Raw genomic sequence first — 25,813 nt, 5'->3', positions numbered from 1 at the left:
TGTTTAAGAGAAGCAGGCAAAATAGAAGAAAATAGTCTGCATTCAGTGATATTGTCAACAGACCAAACAGAATTGGAAAACTACTGGACTCTCCAATTCACACTCTAAATAAAGAATAAATCAACTACTAAAAATAAGTATTTTGTGCTACTTTCTTCCCTCAGATATTCAGCTCTGTACACGAAGCTATTTTTAATGCAATGGTTTTTTTGTTTTTGATTTTGTTTTTTTTTTTTAAAAGTAGTGTTGCAGTCTTTAAAGCAAGTATACAAAAAAGTTATGACAATTTCTTAAACTATGAAGCTGTCAATTACTGAGATGTAAAAAGCTGGTTACTGTTAGTCACGAATGGAAAAAGATTGTTTCTGGATTTTCTTATTTGTGACCTTTAAGTTATTTAACATGCAAGAAGATTGGAGCACATGAGGTGACCTTTAGAAAAGCTTAGGTCATTTCTAGCTCAAACACAAAGGGGTCATTAGTAAGGATATGCTTGTTGCACAATCCAAAAAAAAAAAAAGGCAATCTGGAGGGTATAATGAGTTCAGCTTGTCTGAAATTAAAATGTATTTTTAAACATAATTCTTTGAGAGCCGAGGTCACTTTTAACAATTAAGAAACCACTTACAAAAGCCCTTGGCCAGACTCAGCTGGTGACTCCCAAGAATGTCTTTTTGTGTACATAAAAAAGGGAAATCTGGAAACAACATTAACAATGTAGATATTGTTCAAGAAATAAGAAATAACAATTAAGAGAGACTGTAATTAGAGGAACAGAGTTATTTGATTAAAATATAGGAACAACTACTTTGTACACAGTTTGAAAACAATAACATTGGGTGTGTCTCTTACCATGCACAACCACAGAGGTAGTTTTGTTATTTGTCCCAGCAACGTTACTGGCCACACAAGTATATTCACCACCATCCTGAAGCTGAACTCTTTCAATATGGAGGCTCCCATCACTGCGCACAGTGATGTAAGGATTTTGGAGCAACTTAAAGGGAAAAAAAAAAAAAGGAAATTTTTATTTAAAAAGAAAGGAGTTGTGAGAGTCAAAAAGAATCTTTTTTTTTTTTTAATCGGGTTACTAAAAGTCTATACACAAAATATTTTAATGTCCTTAAGTGAAAAATGATGAGCATAAATGTTACCAAGAGTGTGACTGTATAATTTAATCCTGATATACCTCCAAATATTATACCTATTAATATTTATCAGAGAGTTAAGCACAAGCTAAAAAAAGAAAGATACAGATATGACTTGCTTAATGTTCCTGTAAATTTTGTCATCAATCAAAATCCAAATTTCACTATAATTTTTACTTTTGGCTTAACTTGTTCTTTTCCAAGAAGGCCTTATTACCACTAGCAAGCCATTTGATATTTTTATTTTGGCACATAGGCCCTTATTTACACCAAGGGAGAAGGACTTAATCTCAACATCCGCCCTTGTTAGGTAACAGATACAAATATTAGTGGACAATATGTGATATATGAATTGTGTCAGGGAAGTCTGGTAATATTTTCAGTTAAGAATGATCGCCTGTAAATCTGTATCATCCACCTACACTGCTTTTTATTTGCATAAAAACCTGAGAAAAAATTAGCAAACCTTGCTTAAAAATAAATGCCCTTGTAGAATGATAGTATTTGAGCACACATGATGGGGTTTCACCATGTTGGCCAGGCTGGTCTCAAACTCCTGACCTCAAGTGATCCATCCACCTTGGCCTCTCAAAGTGCTGGGATTACAGGTGTGAATCACCACACCTGGCCCACATTCCTAATTTTCTTGAGTAAGAAGTAAATATACAAAAATATACTTCTTGTATATTTCTTGAGACTCTAATTACAGTCTCTCTTAATTGTTATTTCTTATTTCTTGAACAATACTTGTGTGAAGATACTTGTGTGCTCAAATACTATCATTCTACAAGGGCATTTGTTTTTAAGTGAGGTTTGCTATTTTTTCTCAGGTTTTTATGCAAATATGAAATTTTACATCTTCTTAGATGGAGTCAATTCATTTTATTTTTTGAGACGGAGTCTTGCTCTCTCACCCAGGCTGGAGGGCAGTGGCGCGATCTCGGCTCACTGCAACCTCTACCTCCTGGGTTCAGCATATTCACTTCTAATGAGTACTGCAAGAGAGTGAGTCCCAATATTCTGGAAAATGGAAAGAAAAATGCTCTGAACCAGAAGAAAATTTATTTCCATAGATAGCTTATTTACAGAAAAAATTTCATAGAACTGTAAACATTTTTCGCATCCTTTCATAAAAAAATTTACACTGAAAAACAATGACAATATATATCTACATTTTTATATAGTTCATAATGAAAGATATGTTTAAAGCTAATAATAATAAAGACTGATATACAAAATGGAAGAATTTTATGGGAATATTAACGTTTAATAATGTACTAAAAAGAAGAGCACAAAAATATTTAAGTGCTATGAAAATAACAATATTTGCTTCAGTTCTTCTATATTCTGAAAAAAGTTCACTAGTGACACTGAATTTAATATAAAATTATGAAAATTACACTATTTCTCCATTTCATTAATGTCAAAATAATATGAATAACAAAAATGTTAATAATAAAGAAAAGCTTTGGTATACTTATAAAAACATATTTTTGTATATTTATTAAATTGATACTTTTGGTGACTGGAATACATTACTTGTTACTCAAGAAAATTAGGAATGTGGGCCAGGTGTGGTGATTCACACCTGTAATCCCAGCAGTTTGAGAGGCCAAGGTGGATGGATCACTTGAGGTCAGGAGTTTGAGACCAGCCTGGCCAACGTGGTGAAACCCCATCTCTGCTAAAAAATACAAAAATTAGCTGGCCATGGTGGTAGGCACCTGTAATCCTGCTACTCTGGGGGCTGAGGCATGAGAATCCCTTGAACCTGTGAGGCAGAGGTTGCAGTGAGCCTAGATCCCACTACTGCACTCCAGCCTAGGCGACAGAACAAAACTCCATCTCAAAGGGGGGAAAAAAAAAGAAAGGAAAATTAGGAATGTGAATGCATGCATTTAAAATGTTCTTACCATAGCTGAATTCTTAATCCACCGACGTTCTGGAATGGGATTTCCAGCTAACAGAGTACAGGGCAAAGTAAGCTGCTGTCCTTCAATAACATTGGCCACTGAAGGGCTGATTCCAATAAGTGGAGCAACTAAATTAGAGACAGTACAGGCACTTTCAACTCTATTTCACCCAAAAGAAAGGTAAACCACTTTACAGGCCCCAAAGACTATGAGTTATGCTATAAAAATTTGAGTTTTCAGAAACAAAATATTTACATGAAAATGGGTATGATTTTGAAAGTAAAAATTAAAGTCTCCTTCTAAGTAGGGGGAATGCAAAAGGATAGGTAATACATTAGTGTAGAAGTAAAGAAGGTAAAAAGGAATGCTTATGACATGGAAGGCCTGAAATGTCAAGCCAAGATATTTGCAATATATTCAGTAGACAAATGGAGAGTAACTGAAAACATTTATAAATGGAAAAGTGGAATCATCAGGATCATTTCTGGGGGAAATATTAATCTGAAAACTAAGTACACTGGAAGAAATGGGATCAATAAGGATGCTGTTGTAATAGCTCAAGCAAATAATACGAGGTTGACTCTCTTAGATGGAATGGTAAAGGAGTATTGTAAATATGCCCTTCTCTAAGAATTAATGAATAAATTTAACATAAAGTAAAATCCCTAAGAGATTTTACTTGGAAAATTTATACATAGACAAATGAAGACATATTTTTAAAACTGTGTAAAAGGTTATTAATGAGAAACGTGTACTGACAGATATAAAAACACATTAAATGCTATAATAATTTAAGCAATGTAGTACTATTTCAGAAATAGAATTCTGAGGACTAGACATGGGGACATAAACTTACTATGTGATCAAATGGGTATTTTAGTCAGTGGGAAGATAATATTCAATAATGCATATTGCGTCAAATGTCTTACTACTTGGAAATAAATGATATTATACTTTTACCTATCATACACAAAAATAATTCCATGTTGACTAAAATAACAAATGTAAAAAGGGAATCAGAAAAGACTACGACTCTAATATGTGTGTGTGTGTGTGTGTGTGTGTGTGTGTGTGTGTGCGTGTGCATGTGTGTATTCATATTTAGATTTAAAACAATTTATTTATATTGCCCTTCATTTTGGAGCAGATAATCTCTAAGGTTATTTCCAGGACTAACATTCTAAGAAATATGAAATGTGGTAGGGAAGGGAAGGTTGGTCTAGTAATTAGTTATTTATCCTTTTTTTTTAAGTGGCACAGGCAAGAGATGACATAGTAAAAGAGGTCTGATGATTTTGAAGACCGTGGTATGTAGACATTCAATTGATCTTACCAAGTCCGGTCACTGTTATTGTTGTCTCTGACTGGATCTTCCCAAACTGGTTTTCAGCTTCACAAATATAGGTTCCTTTATCGCTTGCCCATAAGTCTAAAAGGAAGAACTCATTTACTCATCCAATACCATCTATGGAGCATTAACTACGTGCCAGAAACAGTGCTGAGATCTGTGGATGGAAAGTGTGCACTGCCTTCTGGTAGAGGAGGGGACATACACAGAAACCATCAGTCACACCACAGTGAAATAAGTACTAACAAAGAGTTTCAGACAGTGAGTTCTGGAAACAGAGACAGAAGTGACTGCATGAAGGTGATTGGAGAAGGATTCACACTGAGGTAATATCTGAGTGAGTAGAATAGAGGAAGGGCAGTCCAAATCTAATAGATTACAAAAGCAAGAGCATGACTAGAAAAATCATGGCCCGTACAAAGAATGGAAAGCTGCACCATCAATGAACTCTGCACCACCACCCTGTTAGAAGCTTGCAGGGGAGATTTTTTAGTTGATGCAATGACTGGAGAAGTCTGCTGGCATTCAGTGGGTAAAAACTAGAGAGACGATACATGGGGCAGATTCGCAAAGAAACAATTTTCCCAAGTCCAGCACGATTTTGAAGCTCCAACTGAACTGTGTGTATTTCATAACTTTGTTTGTAACTACATGAGTCTACAATCTAATTCTGTATGCACAGAAGGCAGAACTTTAATAATAACTGCACATCATCTTAGAAAATCACTTCACCAGCTTGGAGTTTTTGAGTCATCAATCCTATACTCCTGCGTGAGCCTGCATTTGAGCTATTGAATTCATAATGATGTCACATAAATGTATCTTCATATTGTGCAGACAATGCCAGAGTATTTACATAATGAAATATACATTATTTTAATATAAATTACTTTCCCTCATTTTTCATTTGTATGTGTTAGATATTAACATAATTTTTTATGTAGTTAGATCAAATATATAAAATTTTTCCAGATAATAAAATGATATTACAAAATATTTGTAATTAAAGAGGGTATTGGAGCCATGAGGATGGGGACTACTGAGCTATAGGTTGTGTGGGGATAGTCAGGAGACTGAAGTTGAAGAGGTGGGCTGGTACCTTCTCAAGAGCATGGTTTTGTCTTGTGAGCAATCAGGAAGGAAGGAGAGAATTTTAAATAGGGGAATGAGTGTAACCTTGTAAATATATGACCCAAAATAAGCAGTTTAATCTATTGATAAGATTTGAACAGAGAGAAGTACAGCTTTCCAGTATGAATAGTTCCATATTATCTCAGATAAAGAACCATGACAAAGATTCCACTCCTCTGCTAACCATATGCATCTAATTGTAGAACTGCATCTGGTAAACTAAGTCAGCATCCACTCTAAATAGCAGACACTCATTTGGAAATAAAAATTCAGCAAACCACCCGATTAATAAATCATACATTAGTTCTACCCAGGATATTTTTTGTATTCCGAATTCTTGGGCTAATTTGTGCAGAAAAACAACATACCATGAGAATCAAGTTTCTAATCACTAATTTCCTTTCAGACAATTTAATTTTGACAATTAGGCAACTGTTGCTCAAGATATTGAGCTCTTTTATTCTTCCTTTCCTTTCATCTCCTTTAATTAATTTGTTTTCAGGTCTCACTTTTTATCATCATCACTGATGATGTTTCTCATCATCACTCTTTGAGCTTTTCAATGTTCCCTTTCTCTCATCTCTCTTCCTACCTTGTAGCAGTGTTGTTCTGAAACAGTACTTTCATGTACCTTTTCCTGCCTATCAAACTTGAAATGGGGCTCTCTAACTTCTAGTTCATCAAATCCATTTTTTTCACCTGGACATTCAAGTCATGCACAATCTGACCCAATCTGATGTGTGTTTCCCAGTAGCTCCTTTTATGGGCATCCACTCAGAGAACAGACTGCAAACTACCTGGGTGAGGGACTCTATATCTGACTCTGTCCACCATAGAGTTCACCACAGAGCTGAACACTGAAGCACTTGTTAGTAGACAATGTAATTGATATCTAGAAGTTTAAGTGGCCAATGTACATTTAATACTGTTAATAAACTTGGGCCAGGCATGGTGGTTCACAACTGTAATCCCAGTACTTTGGGAAGACGAGGTGGGTGGATCATTTGAAGTCAAGAGTTCGAGACCACCCTGGCCAACATGGTAAAACCCATCTCTACCAAAAATACAAAAATTAGCTGGGTGTGGTGGTTCACACCTGTAATCCCAGTTACTCGGGAGGCTGAAGAAGGAGAACTGCTTGAACCTGCGAGGTGGAGTTTGCAGTGAGCCAAGTTCATGCCACCGCACTCCAGCCTGGGCAACAGAATGAGAACATGTGCCCACCCAAAATATAAAAACAAAATAATTAACTTAGCAGTAACTGATTGAAAGCTTTCTATAAAATACCCCAAACATCCCATTATTTTTAAAAATGCAATTCATTATCTAAATGCTTTTCCTCCTGTGGTAACACCATGCAATTATTCTTAGCATTATTTGAAAAAATAGAAGGTGCTTCCAAATATCTGAATACTGAATAGCTTATAAAATATTTAGATGAGAAAGTATTTGGCTTTTGTGGGGGTGGCAGGGATCTTTTGCTTCAGGCAGATACAGCTTTTAATAAAGGAGTTTCCAACGCATCCCTATGTTGTTATGTACTGTTGGACAAAATAAGTAAACTAATAGTAATATTTTACCTTTCTATACAACAATTGTTTCAAGAATCAAGGTAATGTGACCACTTATCTATGTAGAGGCTCAGGTGACTCTATTTGCAATAAGAAATGGTAAGGGATGAAGAAGTCATATTGTTTCATGAGCCTTTACGATAAATTAATGACATACATTTGAATAAAATATAACTCATTTATGATAATTCCCAAATATAAAATGCCAGTACTATTTCAAAGTAAAAGGCAATGAACATAAAATGTGTTGGCAAGATTAATATATTATTTTAAATAGCAATACCTATGTATAAAACATAAATGTACAATATAAAAGTACATATTCATACAAAATATATTTCCTTCAACCTACTTAAAATAAAGAGAGCTCCTGTTCTTAGTTGGCTGATGGAACTAACTGAAAAAGGTCTTGAGAAAATCGGCATGTTGTCTAATCTTCGCCATTTGATTGTTGGTTCTGGATAACCCTGAACGTAACAAGGTAATGTCACATTTGAGCCAATTTCCATAGACACGTCAGCAGGTTCTTGTATGAAAACTGGAGGTGCTGGAAGATATTACAAACAACAAAAAAGTCATTGGTATATTATCCAGGTATATTAAACATAAACTTAAATATTAAACTGTCAACTGATTTAATTTGAATTATTGTTCATATTATATTGTAAATTTACCCCGTTGATATTCCTCTCTTACATAAAAACAGTGAGTGTTTCTTTTTTGCTTTATAAATGAAGAGAGACACTTAGAAGCCCAACCATTTCCTTAAAGTGATAGATGATAAAAAGAGTGGGAGTTCAAATTATAATTACCTTAAATAAAGAGAATGTTTCATTCTAAAAATTTGTTTTCGATTTTAGTTTCTGTCAAATTGCTCAAACTTTAAGACTATCTTATACATAAGTGGGCCTTATAATAAGATATTTTTGACACTTTCCATAACTTGCTCCTTTGGTTGAATTTTTAAATTAATTTATACCAGAGTTCATTCTTTCATAATCACTATATAACAAGCTAACACTGTTTACTCCTAAATTATATCCTTGTTCAAGATCATATTCTTGCTTCTCATACCTTTCACATTTTTGAATTAGAGAAATTTAAATTTGAGAATAAATAATACAAATTAAAGTAACAGAATGTAGTATTTGATAAAAAGAGAATAGGGAGAGTTTAATGTCTTAGAATTAAGAAATGATTCAGAAACTATAAAAATTATAGATAAGAGGCTACAGATATCCACATAATTCAGGTAACCACAGAGATCAGGGAGGAAGACATAGAAATACATCAGAGGCACATCTTGGCAAACATAGGAATCCTGTTTAGGGAGGATACTGTCAGCAAGTTCAAATAGATGAGGCTCTCAATACATCCTAGAAACCTATGGGTGATGAGACATCAGGTAAGGAGAACTACAGAGGGTACTTCTGGAGGCAATGGATGAAACCTGCTCATACAGGACTCTAAGAGGTGTACCCTAGGGAAGGCTCCTTGATAAAGTCAAGGTTAAATCTTGGTTAGAAGTGATAATTATCACTTACAGAGTCAGAGGTTGTGTTAAGTGCTGTCCATCATTTATCTCATTTAATCTTCACAATATCTCTATGGGGTAGATATTGTTATTACTCTGATGTTATAGATGAAGAAACTGAAACACAGATAGCTAATTTGCTAAGTGTCACATGGAGTTGAATTATGGAAGCAGGATTAAAAGCCAAGTCAATTCAACTTTGGAGTCACCATTCTTTGCTATTATATTAACTTCCCCTTTTCTATGGCTTCTCACAACTACTCATAGTCATACTAGTTAGCAGGCTCATAAATATTCTTACAGAGATCACTTGTCTTCCCATGGGAATTCTGGATTTGATGTACAGTTGTCTCTTCAGCAGCATTAGTGGTTTTTAGCATAGGTTAAAGAACCTCCTCCAACTCTGCAGCCTCATCTCCTATTATTTCCCCTTATAAATGTTACTACCTGGGCAATCAGCATCCCTTGTTCTTCTCCAAACAAGGACTGACCTTTCTCTTATCAGTACCTTGTTATTACCACCTCCCATAAGTGTAATGTCTGCTATTGATCTCTAGCTGTTGAAATATTGGCAATCTTTTAATCTGGTTTAAAAGGCCCCCTCCTCTATGACGCCATCTCTTACCAGTTGAGATGAGCATGATTTCTTCCCTCTCTAAAGTTTCAGAGAACTCACTCTCTACCATTCTCATAGCAATCACCACATTCAACCTGTTGTTATACTATGTTTGTTTTTTATTTCCTAGAGAGTTTATATTTGTAACCATATTTTTATCTTTTACAGCAGCTAACATAGTACTTTGTGCGTTATTCATGGCCACTGGATATTTGTGAATGAATTTTTGAATCAGTATGACAACACTTCAGTAATAACCCAGTGTGTGTTTGTGTGTGTGTGTGTGTCTGGTGCATAAGTGTATATAACAACCTTGACCCAGTACATTGAACTTTCACATGGCAATTTCAGAAGCCCTCTTATTTATTTATTGAACCCAAACAAATTAAATTAGGTTAAATACCACAATTGAACAATATGATTTTATAAATAAATGGTGTATCAGTGTTTATATTTTTCTTAATCCATCTATATGGGAATTTGACTTATAAAAATAATAGGCAAAATAAACATATTTTAAACATAGTTAATAGAATAGCTCATAGCTTGCTTATTCTAAGTGATATGGTTTGGATCTGTGTCCCTGCCCAAATCTCATGTCGAATTGTAATCCCCAATTTTGGAGGAGGGACCTGGTGGGAGGTGATTGGATCATGGGGGCAGATTGCCCCCTTGCTGTTCTCGGGATAGTGAGTGAATTCTCATGAGATCTGGTGATTTAAAAGTGTGTAGCACCTCCGCCTTTGCTCTATTCCTTCTGCTCTGGCCATGTAAGATGTGCCTGCTTCCCTTTTGCCTTCTGCCATGATTTTAAGTTTCCTGAGTCCTCCCTAGCCATGCCTTCTGTGGAGCCTGCAGAACGGTGAACCAATTAAACCTCTTTTCTTCATAAATTACCCAGTCTTTGGGATTTCTTTATAGCAGTGTGAGAACAGACTAATATACAAAGTGTCTAAGACCTAGTTACTTTTCTCTGGATAAATGGAAGTCATTTATTCTAAAGCAGGTGGCTGTTCTGAAAAATGGAAGTTAAGTTTAAAAGTTTCCAGATACGTTAGGCTCAGAGCATGGGCAGGTAAATGCAGTGATGGACAGAAAATAAATTCCAGAACAGCATGAAGATATGCAGAAGCCTGGAATCAACCAAGTACTTGGAAGAAAACCCAGTTTACTGACACATTACAACACAGGCATCAGTGAAAATGATGGCAGATTTCAATTTTCAGAACTAAGAAAGCCAAGAGCAAACTGGAATAAAAAAGGGTAAGCAAACCTCAACCTGTACCAACAAAACTCAGTTAAGACCGGAGAAGTCATCCGTCATAAAAGCAGCTTTGAGAACAGCATCATGCACAAAACAAGCACAAGGTCAAAGAATATATGTACTGGTATCACAAAACAATGCAAATGAGAATACCAGGCACTAGGTAAGCAGCCAAGGCAGCATCAATGGCAAGCAAACCTCAAAAATGAAGCAACTCCTAACACAGCCAAGAAGCTTTTTAAATACTTCCTACTCCTGAATGTAGCCAACATGAACTCCAAGTGAATTACAGTGGGTAGATGGTAAATACATTAATGAAACTAAGGGAAAGGAGAACAGCAGTGAGTGTACTACCATGTATGGTGCTTCTACAGAGGAGGCTGTTTGCTTAGAGAGGTGAAGAGCACACTAAGTGGCTTCAAATGGCAACTCTAAGCTTGAGAAAATGATTTTACCTCCTCCAGTTAAAATATCCCCATCAACAAGAAAGGCATAACATTTCCTACCTTATGTTGTTAAAAGAGATGATCTTTACTAATCATTTAGTATATAATAATCATTCAGATATAAACTTTCATTAAAAATATTGTAAGGCTGGGCGCGGTGGCTCAAGCCTGTAATCCCAGCACTTTGGGAGGCCGAGACGGGCGGATCATGAGGTCAGGAGATCAAGACCATCCTGGCTAATACAGTGAAACCCCGTCTCTACTAAAAAATACAAAAAACTAGCTGGGCGAGGTGGCAGGCGCCTGTAGTCCCAGCTACTCGGGAGGCTGAGGCAGGAGAATGGCGTGAACCCAGGAGGCGGAGCTTGCAGTGAGCTGAGATCCGGCCACTGCACTCCAGCCTGGGCGGCATAGCGAGACTCCATCTCAAAAAAAAAAAAAAAAAAAAAAAAAAAATTGTAGAGTTAACTTACTCTCAACTGCAGTTTAATATATCTAGGTTAATTTCTGTGGTTAATGTATCAATGGTTAATTTCAATTTTGGCTTCTTCTTCATAGAGTCTGTTAGGATGATGTTTGATCCTCTGAGATCCTAAGTATTTGTTTGCAAGCATCTTGAGATCTGCACAGGGTTAATGCCACAGTATAACTTTTCTGTAACTTACATATAGATATGGTTGTGTACACACATTATTCTGCAAATACAAAAATCAGAAACAGATTGACCATCTTGCTCCAAAAATTATTCCATAAAATTATTCTAGTTCCCTTAGGGACAATTAAATATATGTACTCCATATGGTGACTCTTGCATTATTTTAGTCAGAGATTTTCTTTCCTAAAATGACTGGACACATTGTTTTGGTTCCACCAAACCACAAAGCATGAAACCACAGTCTAAGACTCAAACCCTGTGTGGTATGGAATGCTACAAATAAAATCACTGCTAAGCCAACTTTTTGTTTGATGTAGCCAGTCCTCTTTCCTTCCAAATGACTTCACAATTCACTATCCCTTTTTACAAAGGATAAAAATCATTGGTAACTTTCCCTGTTGACCTGAAATGTCCATAATTTAAAACCATGATAATAAGTAATAGAAAAAAGGGCATTCACTACAAGAAGCTAGAACTCAAAAATCATATTAAATAGCCTTTTCATTATTTTTTTGATCTAGTATTGTTGATATGAAGTAATATGCCCACAAAAACAACCTGAAAGTTCAAATGATATGGATAAAAGCATGTTTTTCTTCCTAAGTCATAGCTACTTAAATTTATGCCCAATAGTTTTGGAACTCAAATGAACAATTTTATGCACTACTAAGCTTAATACTTAACTTGTGTCAAGCCCTTTCTTTAAAAAGTTAAGCTGAAACAGTGACTTTCACATTAAAATCCCAATGCTTAATCTTAAATACTAAGCTGCTATTATATAGGCATTTCCATATGATTTTTCAAGGTTCAAAGAATCATAATGGCCACTTAAGGTGTGAAGTTAATATTCATTTACATGATACATGTTTCATTAAACAGCTTTAGGGGAACAGCAATAGCAGCTGATATGCTAGGTGTACGCTATGATGATATCTCGTTTTATCTTTACAACCAACCAATGAGGTAGGTACCACTTAGATCATTATTTTATAGATGAGAAAAGTTAGGCAGAAAACCCATTCTCTGTCAGAGTCCACCACTTACTTAACCACTATATAAGTTCTGGGGAAAGTTTTGATTTCATGTGTGTTTACCTTTAAACCTAATAGTGATAACTATAATTATCACTACAACTGTGATTTGCATGGTTCTTGGCATTTACATATTACATCTGCTAGAATATGTAACCACAGTGTGATGTGAACAGACAAGGTCTATTCAACCTTTGTTATTCAAGAAAACAAGCTGAAGGTCAAAGAATATAGGTACTGGTATCACAAAACAAGGCAAATGAGAAGACCAGGCAGTAGGTAAGAAGCTAAGGTAGCATCGATGACAAGCAAACCTCAAAAATGAAGCAACTCCTAACATTGTGAGCTACAATGAGAAAGATCTAACAGCGAATATGGTAATAGTTAATGCAAAACAGAAACATGAATGGTACTGACTTTAATACTAAGTTTTTTGGCAATTGTGAACAATGGTCAAGGTTACAATAAACAAATAATTTGGCTTATGTTGATGGTTCTGTCAGGACAATTACTGGAATAAAAGTTGAAAAAGCCATTGTTTTAGAAAGGGTCACGGGGAATGAAGATTTCGAGTATAAGTGAAGATAAAACAAAATTCACTTCTGTTCAAGAAATAAAGTATAAATATGAAACATTTGTTAGGATGTTTCCTAATCCAATGCAAGTCACCCCAGTACAGATAGCGTGAACCCTTATATGGTGTATCACTGGACAGAAGAAGGAATCTGGAAATTCCAGAAGCTAAAAGGGATTATCAAGAAGGCAGCAAGTAAGCAAAGAAGCCTGTGCAAAAGATTCTTAGGATTTCTACAAACTTTCAGGGGACTGAGGGTGCAATTACCTTTTTGCTGGGAAAAATTACTGAAACTGTTTCTTCTTCTAGAGCTAGACAAGTCTAACAGAATGTTGAATAAACATAAAATATCTGTGCAGGAAGGAGGTAGAAGTAGAACTAGAAAATGTTGAGAATTAAAATGTTGTACTCAGTATATTTCTTGTAAACAAGAATTCTCTATGTAGTGACCCTCTTTATTTGGGCCTTATATTTCTAAAAGCTTTACTGTGTTTTACATCCTGCTGGCTAGTAGATTCAGAGCTACCCTCCACCCAAGGTTCCAATCTTATTTTCAAGGCATTTTTCTTAATAACCACAGAGTTTAGTCATGGTTCAAACACGTCTTACAGTGTCCTAGACAGATTCTATAGTGGTCTTTGTGGTCATTTCCAGCTTTGTTGATTCTCCCCCAGGGCATAATCACTAAGAATGCAGAGTGTTCACCAGACAGCTCAGGGGCAAGGGGATCATAAAAGATCCCAGAAAGCAAAAATTTAGCTTACACGAAACAAATATCAAGTTTAGCAGGGCATAATTTTCATTGAAAGACTTAAAACAGTAGAACTAAAATGTTTTGTGTTACTGTATTCTAAGAAAAACAAAAAGCATTTTCTTTACAGTTCTAACTTTGGCTTTACAAAAACAGTCTGGCATGAATAATATCATCATATACAAGTGAAAATATAGGAAAATTGAATGCAATGTCGTATTTTATAAGTTCTAAGTGACACAAATGTTAAATTGTCTTAAAAATTAAATGCCAGATTACATTTCATACAAAGTGAACTCTGTTATATCTGACCACAATGTGAAGGTATTTATTCTTTAAGAGAGACATTAGGTAGACAAAAAGAAGGGAGGACCAGCCGGGCGCGGTGGCTCAAGCCTGTAATCCCAGCATTTTGGGAGGCCGAGACGGGTGGATCACGAGGTCAGGAGATCGAGACCATTCTGGCTAACACGGTGAAACCCCGTCTCTACTAAAAAATACAAAAAACTAGCCGGGCGAGGTGGCGGGCGCCTGTAGTCCCAGCTACTCAGGAGGCTGAGGCAGGAGAATGGCGTAAACCCGGGAGGTGGAGCTTGCAGTGAGCTGAGATCCGGCCACTGCACCCCAGCCTGGGCGACAGAGCGAGACTCCGTCTCAAAAAAAAAAAAAAAAAAAAAAAAAAAAAAGAAGAAGGGAGGACCAAACTTCTTGAGTAACCCATATATTGGTTGCCTTGCATGCACTGTATCTTCATTTTATGATTGACATGTTTTTGTAGTACTTTATTTTATACACTGAAGAGTAATTACTATTGGATTTTTTTTTAAGTAAAAGCACAATCTGATACCTTTGCTGTCATCAACATCTTCAAACTGTGGTCTAGGGCCAAAGTAGAATTGCTGGCCTCCAAACGTTGATACTTAGAAATTTGGTGGCAGAATGGATGACTCTTGGTAGGGAAATGGCAACTTGAGTTCAAATATCCAGGTTCTGCCCCTCCCTAACTCTGTAACCCTGATCAAGTTGCTTAGCCTTTATAAGCCTCAGTTTCCTTATCTATAAAAAGGAGATAATTTTAGGATCTCTCCATATAAAAGTTTTTGACATAGCAAATGGTACATAGAAAGTGGCCCGGTGCGGTGGCTCACGCTTGTAATCTCAGCACTTTGGGAGGCTGAGGCGGGTGGATCACGAGGTCAGGAGTTCAAGATCAGCCTGGCCAACATGGTGAAACCCTGCCTCTACTAAAAATACAAAAAAAAAAAAAGCTGGGCATGGTGGCAGGCGCCTGCAATATCAACTACTCAGGAGGCTGAGGCAGGAGAATTGCTTGAACATGGGGTGCAGAGGTTACAGTGAGCCGAGATAGCACCACTGCACTCCAGCCTGGGTGAGAGTGAGACTCTGTATCAAAAAAAAAAAAAAAAAAAGAAAGAAAGCACCTTGTAAATGCCAACTACTGTTATGATATTAATCTGAAATGCACCCTCTAATTTTGCCATTCTGATGAATAATTCTACCAAATCATTTCAAGGTTATTAAACATGAAAAATAACAGATGAATTTCAAAACAAATTGGCCTGTAAGATCTGGAGGCTTACAGCCAACATCCAGAGTTATCTTGCCAGTTGCTCTTCCAGCCTCATTGATGGCTACACAGGTATAATCACCAGCATCCAGATCTTGTGTTTCTTGAATCTTCAAAAGTCCCAAGAGAGGGTCAATAATGAGGAATGTTGAGGGCCTCAACTCAAGATCTCCTAGGTCAAAACAAAGGGGAGAATATTAAATACTAAAGTATTAAAATTGTTTATGCAGTTATTGGTTTAATTTCAAAACTTCTGAATAAAGTTGATTGCAAAGTTTTTAAACACAAGTGTTTGGCACAACAAAGACACTTTCTACAGTCTAAAATCCAGACCTGTAATAAACTGTGTATGAATATTTTCTATTTATATCTGTATGTGCAACTAAATAAAAAATAAGGAGCTCTTTGAAGCTAGAACTGGGAAAGCCTGGGAGTCACAACCAAGGCTTAGGTAAGAAGGGAGTGCGGAAATGAAGGTTGAAAGGAGGTTTCTACCATCTTTGTGGCAGGATGCATTTGGTTACTCAGTAGATGTTTGAGAGACCAGAGGAATTTTATTTCAGCTAATGACCAGTGCCTTGAATTTCCCGAGAATGACTTTTATTTGAAGGCAGAAGATGCCTCAACAAAGCTATGATTTATGTTAGGCTTTTCCTTATGCTCCCCCTCCTCCTCCTCCAGGGCATCTCCTTTCCAAAGAATGGAATTAATCAGGATGACCACTATCATAAAAAAATACATAGTACTGTACATAATACTGGATGTTTAGTGCCAGCTCAGTGTCCACATCTCTTTTGTTTGTTTTTGTAAAGGGTGACATCAAACATGTCAGGATCTTAAAAACTTCCAGGAGCTTTGAGAGCCATTGTTCTTAGAGTTTCATAGTATTCCCAGATGTCAAGCCTGAAAAGGTATTCTCCAAAATGTCATACACCAGCCATCTGACCTTGGCCTGAGGACCATGGAAGTAACTGTCTTAGCTTCTAAGAAGCAAACACAACTCAGGAGCTAGTACTAAAATTCTCTAGGACACTGCAAACAGCAATAGTCAACAGACTCGGGGCAACAAATGGACAATTCCCTTTCCATTTATATAATTTTCAAAGGCAAGGAGGTCACGAGAGGTCTAAATTTGAAAAAAAAAAATTACATCAGCAACCAACTGTCAGTGCCTAAAACAAAGTATTTTTCAGCATTCCAATATTTAAAACCTCAATCATCCTTTTAAGCTGCTACTACATACCACGTGAAAATGAGAGCAGTAACTAAAGCTGTGTTGATGTGCCTCTGAGAAATTTTTATAAATAAAAGCAGATGATGTTGACATAAACTTTCCTCACACCATGGGAGGATGCAATGTGACCCCACTGTTCATCAACTATTAAAATGTTTGGACTAAAATGCATTCAGATTTTTGAAATTTACTTTTCCCTTATATATCTTCTGTAAGTGTCAGAGGACATTAACAGGATAACGACCTTTTTTTTCTAGTAGCTTTCTATCAGAATAAAAATGTTTAAAGAATAGCAGTCAAGAAACAAAATATAAATTGGAAAACATTAGTTCAATTAAGTTTCTATTTTAATCACATTTTGATAGATTCTCCTTTCCTGATTTCTACTGAAAAGTTACTCATCAAATTATTGAGGAGCTATAAATACAGAACCTTTCAGATGGAAGTAAAATAGTGATTAGTTACTTTTTTTTTCTTTTTTTTTTCTTTTTTTTTTTTTTTTTGAGATGGAGTCTTACTCTGTCCACGAGGTTGGAGTCCAGTGGCACGATCTCAGCTCACTGCAAGCTCCGCCTCCTGGGTTCATGCCATTTTCCTGCCCCAGCCTCCTGAGTAACAGGGACTACAGGTGCCCGCCACCACGTCCGGCTAATTTTTTTGCATTTTTTAGCAGAGACGGGGTTTCACTGTGTTAGCCAGGATGGTCTTGATCTCCTGACCTCATGATCCGCCCACGTCAGCCTCCCAAAATGCTGGGATTACAGGCGTGAGCCACCACGCCCGGCCTATTTACTTTTAATATTAGGTAAGACCAGAAGAATGTTATACATAGTAAAATATATAAACTTTACTGACAATATATTCTAGGATTAACAGTCATTACCATTGAGGAGAGTTCTCTTTTTGCTGCAGTTTAAATTCAATCCTGGCTTCTGTGGATATAAAGACTAAAGGACAGATCATTATCTCTGGTATAAGATCCTTTCAAATAATTGATAAGTAAGTAGTTATAAAAAACGTTTGTTTAAAAACTTCTTAAGTGTACTCTTAAAAATTAATGGGTACCCTGGTGAATTTTTATGTAGATTATATTTATCTATACTATATATATACACACATATATATATCATTTTACAAATAAAACTGAGATATTTAAAAATATGCATTCACTTATTTTTAATAAACGCCTGACATTTTAGTATAATGATTATATTTTTAAAATTGTATTTTCAAAACATGAGAAATTTAGTGAGAAGAGTGGCAGTGTTTCCCATTTTTGCAAATCTCTATAATCTCTCATGTAGCATAATACAAGACGGCCGAAGCTCACATTTGCTTCTCCACTGACTCTATTGGATATCACATAGCCTCTAGAAACTCCATTATTCACTTTTGAGACAATAAGAATGAAAAAGGCAACATCTTAGTATTATTATGAAAATAGTTTTGATCTCATGAATCCCCTAAAACAATTGTGGGAAGTCTCCAAAACACATTTTAAGAACAACAGATCTAAATGAATAAATCTAATTTCTTTAATATTTTACCATACATGTTCTTTTTATAAGATTTCAATATTGTTTTGATTTTCCTTTGAATCCACTTTATGTTGCTCATTTCTAAAAATAAAAGATCTAAAATTTCAGAGAGCATTTGTGCTTATGGAATTCCTTTTCTCTGATGGTCTGACTGGAATACAGTTTGTTCATTTTTTTCTTTCAAACACATACTTTATTCAATCAGAATCACCTCAAGGAAGGTATGAGGAAAAACAGATTCTTATGGTGAAGGCAGGAACTCTTCCTCCTCACCCCTATGGTTTCCATAAGGTAGCATTTTCCCAACCTTCCTGGTGTCTTGTTCTCAGCAGAGAGGGGACTGGAAAGCCCACCTGCTCCTAACCCCCTCCATTTTGAGGCCAGTTTGCATTCACAGGAGTTTGTCCCCTAGATTTGTTCTTGGTCTTCCTAACTCTGCTCTGTTTATGCATAAATTGTCTGCCTGTGACTTAGGAGGGTATGTTAGTTGACCTGATCCTGGAGGTCAGGGCAGCTCTGCCTATTATTGATGAACCCAGGGAACATGTCTTACAATGTATCAAATGCCCATATTCTATCTCTGTTGGTTCATAACTTGGACAGCAAAATGATATATTATTGAACTCACTGAGTGGTAATATCTATAGTTGACAGAAGGAACAGAGAGTAAATTCTAGAATCTCTCATGTGGTGGGTACATAGTTCTCTATCTCCTCTTTAGTTTCCAAGCTATTTGTGGGTTTAAGACAGGCATGAAGACTAATTGATTCAGGAGCACAGTCCCAGTTTGGGAGAATAAAATACTTTTTGTGAGATTCTGCTATATACACGTATATAGAAGTTGGCATTACCATTACTTTTTTGAATTTTTATTTTCATGATAAACTATTGAATGACATTTAAAATAAAGAAATACTATCTCTATAACATATTTTCTTGATATATTTAATTATAATGTAAATTTGAAATCGGTACTTATTTCTTTGGCAATTCAAAAATTTAAGTATTTTAAGAAAGTAAAATTAGTTTATGTTAACCAACATAAACCTGATTAAGGAGCAAATTCAGAAATGCCTTCTTATCAGAGAAAACATGAAAACTACAAATCCTTTCAGTATGGACAACCAGGAAAATGGCATTACTTCCTAGCTTCCACCTTGCTTTTGATTTATATTATTTAAAACTATTTATTTTCTACATAAAGCCTTTCTTTTTCACCTCATGTTCCCTAAGAGTTTGAACTTGAGGTGAATTCCTAATTTTGTGATTATGACATCAACCTGTTGCTATGGAAATGTTTGTGATTTAACAAACAGAATCATAACAATAGTGTTTTGTATTATTTAACACTTTTCATCTGAAGATTAAAAAGTATTTTGCAAACAGTATCTCAATAATCCTAGCAACCTCCCTGTTAGGGTGTTTGCAGGATTTTTTTCCTTTTTCCCGTAATTGGAAGAACTGAAACAGAAGCAGAAGCAGGGCTTTTTACACAGATATCTACTGTCAGCATCTGAGCCTGAACCAGGATCCAAGTGTATTCTCATCAAGGTCAAGTGGCATATAACTATTATTTCATTATGGAATCACAGAGGTGCAATCTTTATGACACAACTATAGAAAGATAATTTCTATAATTGAGACAAGCATTTACCATGTATGATGTAGCTGACCTATCAATAAATACATTTGTCTTTCAACTATCTGTAAGCTTCAATGTGTATCTTTAGTTGAACACTTTATAGAAAGTGCCCTTGTGAATCTAGAAAACTTTTTAATAGTGAGAGCCATCATCTCTAAGAAAAGTGAACTAAAATCAGTGGAGTTATTTTAAATGTGAACTGAGTATTCTTGGATAATTTTCTTCAGGAAACAATCCTAAACTAATAAAGAGAATGTTCAGCTGGATTAGCAAAGGCGAACTTTTCCTGCTTTGATTTTCACAGTCCTGTAATCCATACCAGATGTCAAATCCTGAAATTCAGAGTTGAGCATTTTGAACTATTGTCTCCAGTGAGATCATAAACACATTTTATGGGGCTGCTAAGTCACACACCAACACAAAGTTTTAACAAATCATTTTTTAAAAAAGAAAACAAAACTAAGTGAACCAGACACAAACATACTGAAGAAATGTACCTTTGAACCATTTAACTTGAGGTGGAGGAATACCAGAAGTTTTGCATTCCATAACGGTTATATCCCCAAGGGCAACCAGGAGCTCGCTCTGAACTACTATCAACTTAGGGGCTTCTGAAAAAAACAAACACGCAAATAGCCAACATTTAGCACAAGACCAGATGGGTTTTGTTTATGTTTACTAAATGAACCAATTTAAAAATCTATCAGAATTTATGTGCTTGTGGCCATTTCAATATTTATAAATCAAAAGAAACTCTTGTAATGCACATGCACATATGTATATGTGATAAAAAGATCACTTATCAAGGTCATAGAAATTATATCAGGAAAAAAATAATGACTAAAACAAAAAATAATTATGATAAAACAAACTCCAAAAAAATTACAAAACTAATTGAAAGTTCTTTAAGAAAAAGAGTTATTTAAGGAAAGAAACATCTTAGAAATCAGAATACATCTTAGAGAAACAATACTACAAGAACAGAGAGAGGAATAATTCTAAGAAAAATATAGTCAAAAGAGGGATAATGGTAAGACCGACAGCTAAATTAAGACTTGAGGATGATATAACTGTAGATGAATTTGTTAACATTTTCTACATCATTTTAAGGATATTCATGTCTAACTACAGGAAGATATTTGCAGTCCAAGCCTAAAATTTGCATTTACAAAAAAGAGTCTCCTGGTTTTGACCCTTCTTTTTCCTGTGATGCTAAATACAGACATTCTCTAAATTTCTGTTCTTCACTCTGTTTGCTTCACTTGCTTGCCTAATGGTTCAGTTTACTCACACATTTTGTCTTAACGAGATATTTTAGGACTTCCTAGCTTCAGCTGAGGTATTTTTAAACAAAGCTAAGTTAACTTCTCACAGATCATGTAATTTTTCTGCTAGAATACCTTCAGTGATTCCCACTGCTTTCAAAATTCCATAGAATCTCTTTCAAAAATCATAAATGGGTGCATAGCTTTTTTTTTTAGCCTTACCCTCCGTTACACTTCCTCACTTATCACAAGGTACAGAGCTTCACTGATAGTCCAAAACACAACAGAATTTTACTTTTCTATCTTCTTTGCCTTTCCCAAAGCTATTTCCTCTTTGTAAAATGCCCTTTGCCACAATCCTTCAAATCCCACTCATTCCTCCAGACTGAGCCTAAATCCTGTCTCCTTTGAGAAATCTTTGCTAATTCCTCAGTCTGAATTAATCTTTCCCTCTGCCAACCTCCCACTGTAGTATTTGTCTGTCTGCCTTGTTATATTCCTATATATATCCACCCCCATTGTGTAAATTCTTGAAAAGTAAAGGCTACATGACATACATTTTTAAAATTTTACACTCCACAGTCTCCAGCACAGCAGTTTGCATGCTGCATCTCTAGAGGTGCTTAATAAGTTAAAATAAATGTTTAACATTAAGGCTTCTATGTGAATGAACCAAAATTTGTTTTCACAATGGAAGTAGAATTCGGTTTCAGTCACTTGTTCCACATTCCCAACTGTTTTTCCCTCTACACTGGGGTATTCTGTGAACATTTTTAATTCACTTATCTCCAAATCTGAGCTCACTTTCCATCTAAACGTATTCACCATGTGCCTTCTTTATTTCTATAAATGAGACCACTTCTTTCTAGACTCTCAATTCAATACTTGTGACATTTTTGTTCTCTCCCTCACCTATACCTTCAAGTACAATTCTCTATTTTTATTATCTCTTTTGAATCCTTTCTTCTCTACTGACAGTTTCATTATCTTACTATGAATGAGACTGAATAAGAATGAATGAAAGGGTGGATTGCTAGCAATTGATTATTCACAATTTATAACCTGGATCTGAGTATATGATACCTTTATCCTTTATTTGACTAAGACAGACAAAATTAAATAGAAATATTCTATAGGATAATTTTCATAGAGTACGCTTCCAATAAATGTTTAAGTTTGGAGGGGGAAATTGAAGATAAAAAGTAAAAATTATATTATATACAGTTTTGAATATAAGTAGAAATTATAAAATGGAAGTTAAGCTAGAAAGGATATAGAATTTATTAATTTAAAAGTAAAATATTGCAGAGAACAGATGAACAGTGGAAAGACAGAACTTTGTGGACAATATGAAATTATTCCATTAACCTGGAAGCTTCCTTGATTTCTGTTGACTAATGAAGCTTTTCACTCTATGAAATTTTAACTTAAATTATTTACAATGTTTGCTCCAATCAGTGTGTGAATGAATAAAGTATAATACTATGTATACAATACTAATATCAATTTTTCAAAACAGTACTTTTGCATTGCTTGATGTGATATTCATCCTATTTTAATTGCCTTTTAAAGTGATTATACTTGCCAATGTATCTGAGAGTAGAACTCTGTTTATCTGTTCCAGCTGAATTACTCGCTAGGCAACCATAGATCCCTGCATCTTTGGGACCTGCATTTTTGATAAATAAGGTACCATCTGAGGTCATCCTATACCTATGAATAAAAAACAAAAAGAATATAAAATTGAAAATACCATAATAGTAATATCAAGATAATACAGTGCTTTCCTTTAAAATATTTTCAAATGTTTTAGAGTTATATTTTTGGTGTTGATTGCAGAAATGGTTAACATCATTATTTTATAAGCGGAAATGCAATAATAATAATATCATGTACCCACTGTTGGATACATGCCAGTCACTGCTCTAGAAACTTTACTTTTATTTACATCTAAAATTTTCCTAATACCCTAATGAGTTAAATACTATGAATATCTCTGTTTTACAGGTGAGCAAAGAGGTTACAGAACTCACCCAAAGCCAGAGTTAGTAAATGGAAGAACTGGAATTTGCACCCAGGCAATCTTGCTCCATGTGGTGAATTGCTATACTAGACGGTTCTTCAAAATGAAAACTCCAGAGATGTAATGTCTCATGTCACACAGTGAGTCTGTGAGGAGTCTAGGAATAGACTCTGACTCAACTTGCTGGATAATACCTATGACTTCTTCACTGCCAAACCCAGAGTAATGGAAGCCCCATGGCTGGATACTTTGTTGTTTATATTCCACGTGTTTATTATACTCTAGGAGCATGAGTGGATTCAATGCCTTTAAAAAGCACCCAGTGGAATTAAATACTTCCCACAATAGTTTGGCAAAAATGGAAGTAATTACAAAGAATGTCTGTACACATTTTAATTAGAGCTACTGGTCTGTTCTTGATCTCTCTCTTCTCTTAAATCCAGGACAATGTCTTTAATGGATTTGTTAAAACTATATGTTATTTTACCTCACAAAAAGTTTATTATCCTCATTTCAATTACTCAAGTTAAACTGTTTTGGTGCTATGTTTGCAACTCAAAGTATTGGGAAGCACTTGGTCCCAGCTATCGAATTCAAGACTTAATAACCTCAAACTTTATAAAGTCATCATTTATATTATTTTTGACATTCACAGCCTGTTTAGAAAATGTAAAGCTACGTATGTTGGTCAAACTTCCCTTAATATTAGGGATTTGGTCATATTAGTTTGGTCTAGAAGTCTCATCAGTTTTCCTCACTCAATAAAAACAAAGAACATGATACAAACCCAGTACCTGTGTGAACCCACAATAAACATATCATTAACGGTCCAGGCGATCTTTGGTTTGGGATAACCTGTCGCAGAACACATGATGGAGACCTCAGACCCTCCTGTGAAAGACTGATTCTTGGGCATCACAGTGACTTTGGGTGGTTCTGCAAATAAAAGTATATGTATGTAGAAAAATTGCCAATTTATCTTGATGTTAGAAGCTTCCTATGTTAGCAGATTTGTAGGTTTTTCACCACCACACCTTCATTGCCTTCCTCTATGGATGACCCACATCATAGATATGTCAGGAAAGAAACCAGTGGTAATGAAAATAAAGGAAGTAAAACTCTCTTTGAAAGTTAAATGAATTTGATCCCGATGTTATATTGTTGTGTTTCCACTGGTTACCATGAAGCCCCTTGCTGGCTTGCTTCCCCTAGCCAACCTACAGTTTGTGCCACTAATCTGATACTTCTCTATGAACCTGTTCCAAGGCAAAGTCTCTAGATAGAACTTTTGGCTCTTTCTAGACAACGAATGTAGGATTGGAGCCACAGCTTGTCCTGACTATGCTGTCTGCTTTGTTCAACTTGATCTTTCTATTTTTATTTATTTGATCGTAACTTTGTTAAGGTCAGAAACCATGTACTCATATTATTCCATATTCTATTACATTCTATAGCATTTAACATCCCTTGTATATCATGCAGTGGCTTGTATATAAAAGACACTTAAAACTTTTGATGGAATGCAGTTTCCTCAACTGTAACCTGGCTCTGAATTGTAATCTCTGCCAGTCCCTCCCAAGATCCTGCTACACTGGTCATTTGACTCATGTCCGTGCATCCACAGGACCTCAACTTAACAAAAAATATCAGTTATTCAAACTTTCTGTTTCATTACACTTCTATGACAGGAAAACGACTTTTGAAAATGAAACACTAAATCAGGAATTTATCATCAAAAAGAAAACAATTCTCTGAGATAATTCTGGGATGTTGATATATTTGTCTTAATAGATTACATGTTTTACATCTATGTTGCTACACAATAAGAATTAATCTTCAAAGAAGGTACCATCAAAGAGATATTAAGTAACTCCTAATGTAAATATCCACCACTCAATAAGGTAAACAAAAGTAAATTAATTTCCAGTGTTTGAAACAGTCAGATTTCATGAGTATTAACAGAAATAAATAAATTCATTCAATGACATCTGTTTTTTGCACAATTATTATGTGCCAGGCACTGTGCTAACTTGCAGGGACACACAGATGACTCTAACAGGCATGCTGTCTGCTTTCCATTTAATTTGGTTTTTACTATAAATAAAATTGAGGAATTCAGTTAGTCAGTTAGATGTGAATATATTTATGATATATCTTTCCTGTAAGTTGGTCTGCAAATTGTGGCTTAGTTTCACTAAGGAACCATTAGCTTGGGGAATCTCTATACATGTGAAAGAGATACAAATGGTACTGCTGGGTGGCAGCAGCTACACAACTGAAGGAAGTTAATTAGTGCCTAATTGCTAGCAGCTTACAATTGTCCCCCTCCTCTTTTTTTCCTGTTTACATTGTGTTTTTCAAATTATGATCCAGTCTTTGAAGTTAATGTTTGCAGGATTTTTTCCAGTCCATGAATTTGGTTGATAGCCCCATTATTCCACGGATTCTTGATGGTGAGCATAGGGCTAGAGAAATGTGTGAGGTCAAGGGCAGACTGACTATGGCCAGTAAGTTCAAATTGTGATTCCATCTGGAGTCCAT

At 35.5% G+C, this 25,813-nt stretch overlaps 1 protein-coding gene across 10 annotated transcripts in view; it reads right to left on the bottom strand.

The window, feature by feature from the left end:
• LOC105484596 (hemicentin 1) overlaps window positions 1-25,813 on the bottom strand; it is a 514,524-nt gene that overhangs the window by 214,355 nt on the left and 274,356 nt on the right. For 9 of the 10 annotated variants that reach the window (XM_024793708.2, XM_024793713.2, XM_024793709.2 and 6 more), the window contains 8 exons: window positions 24,067-24,208; window positions 22,835-22,962; window positions 20,482-20,595; window positions 15,584-15,742; window positions 7,464-7,658; window positions 4,395-4,490; window positions 3,062-3,189; window positions 853-997 (listed from right to left, as the gene is read on the bottom strand). In XM_024793708.2, the coding sequence (XP_024649476.2) occupies window positions 853-997; window positions 3,062-3,189; window positions 4,395-4,490; window positions 7,464-7,658; window positions 15,584-15,742; window positions 20,482-20,595; window positions 22,835-22,962; window positions 24,067-24,208 (1,107 nt within the window). Of the gene's footprint in view, window positions 1-852; window positions 998-3,061; window positions 3,190-4,394; window positions 4,491-7,463; window positions 7,659-15,583; window positions 15,743-20,481; window positions 20,596-22,834; window positions 22,963-24,059; window positions 24,209-25,813 lie in introns of those variants that run through there. The other variant, XM_011746403.2, reaches the window with a different exon arrangement.

The sequence above is a fragment of the Macaca nemestrina genome, chromosome 1 (assembly GCF_043159975.1).
Source record: "Macaca nemestrina isolate mMacNem1 chromosome 1, mMacNem.hap1, whole genome shotgun sequence".
Lineage (NCBI taxonomy): Eukaryota > Metazoa > Chordata > Mammalia > Primates > Cercopithecidae > Macaca > Macaca nemestrina.
This window is presented reverse-complemented; position numbering and strand designations above follow the sequence as displayed.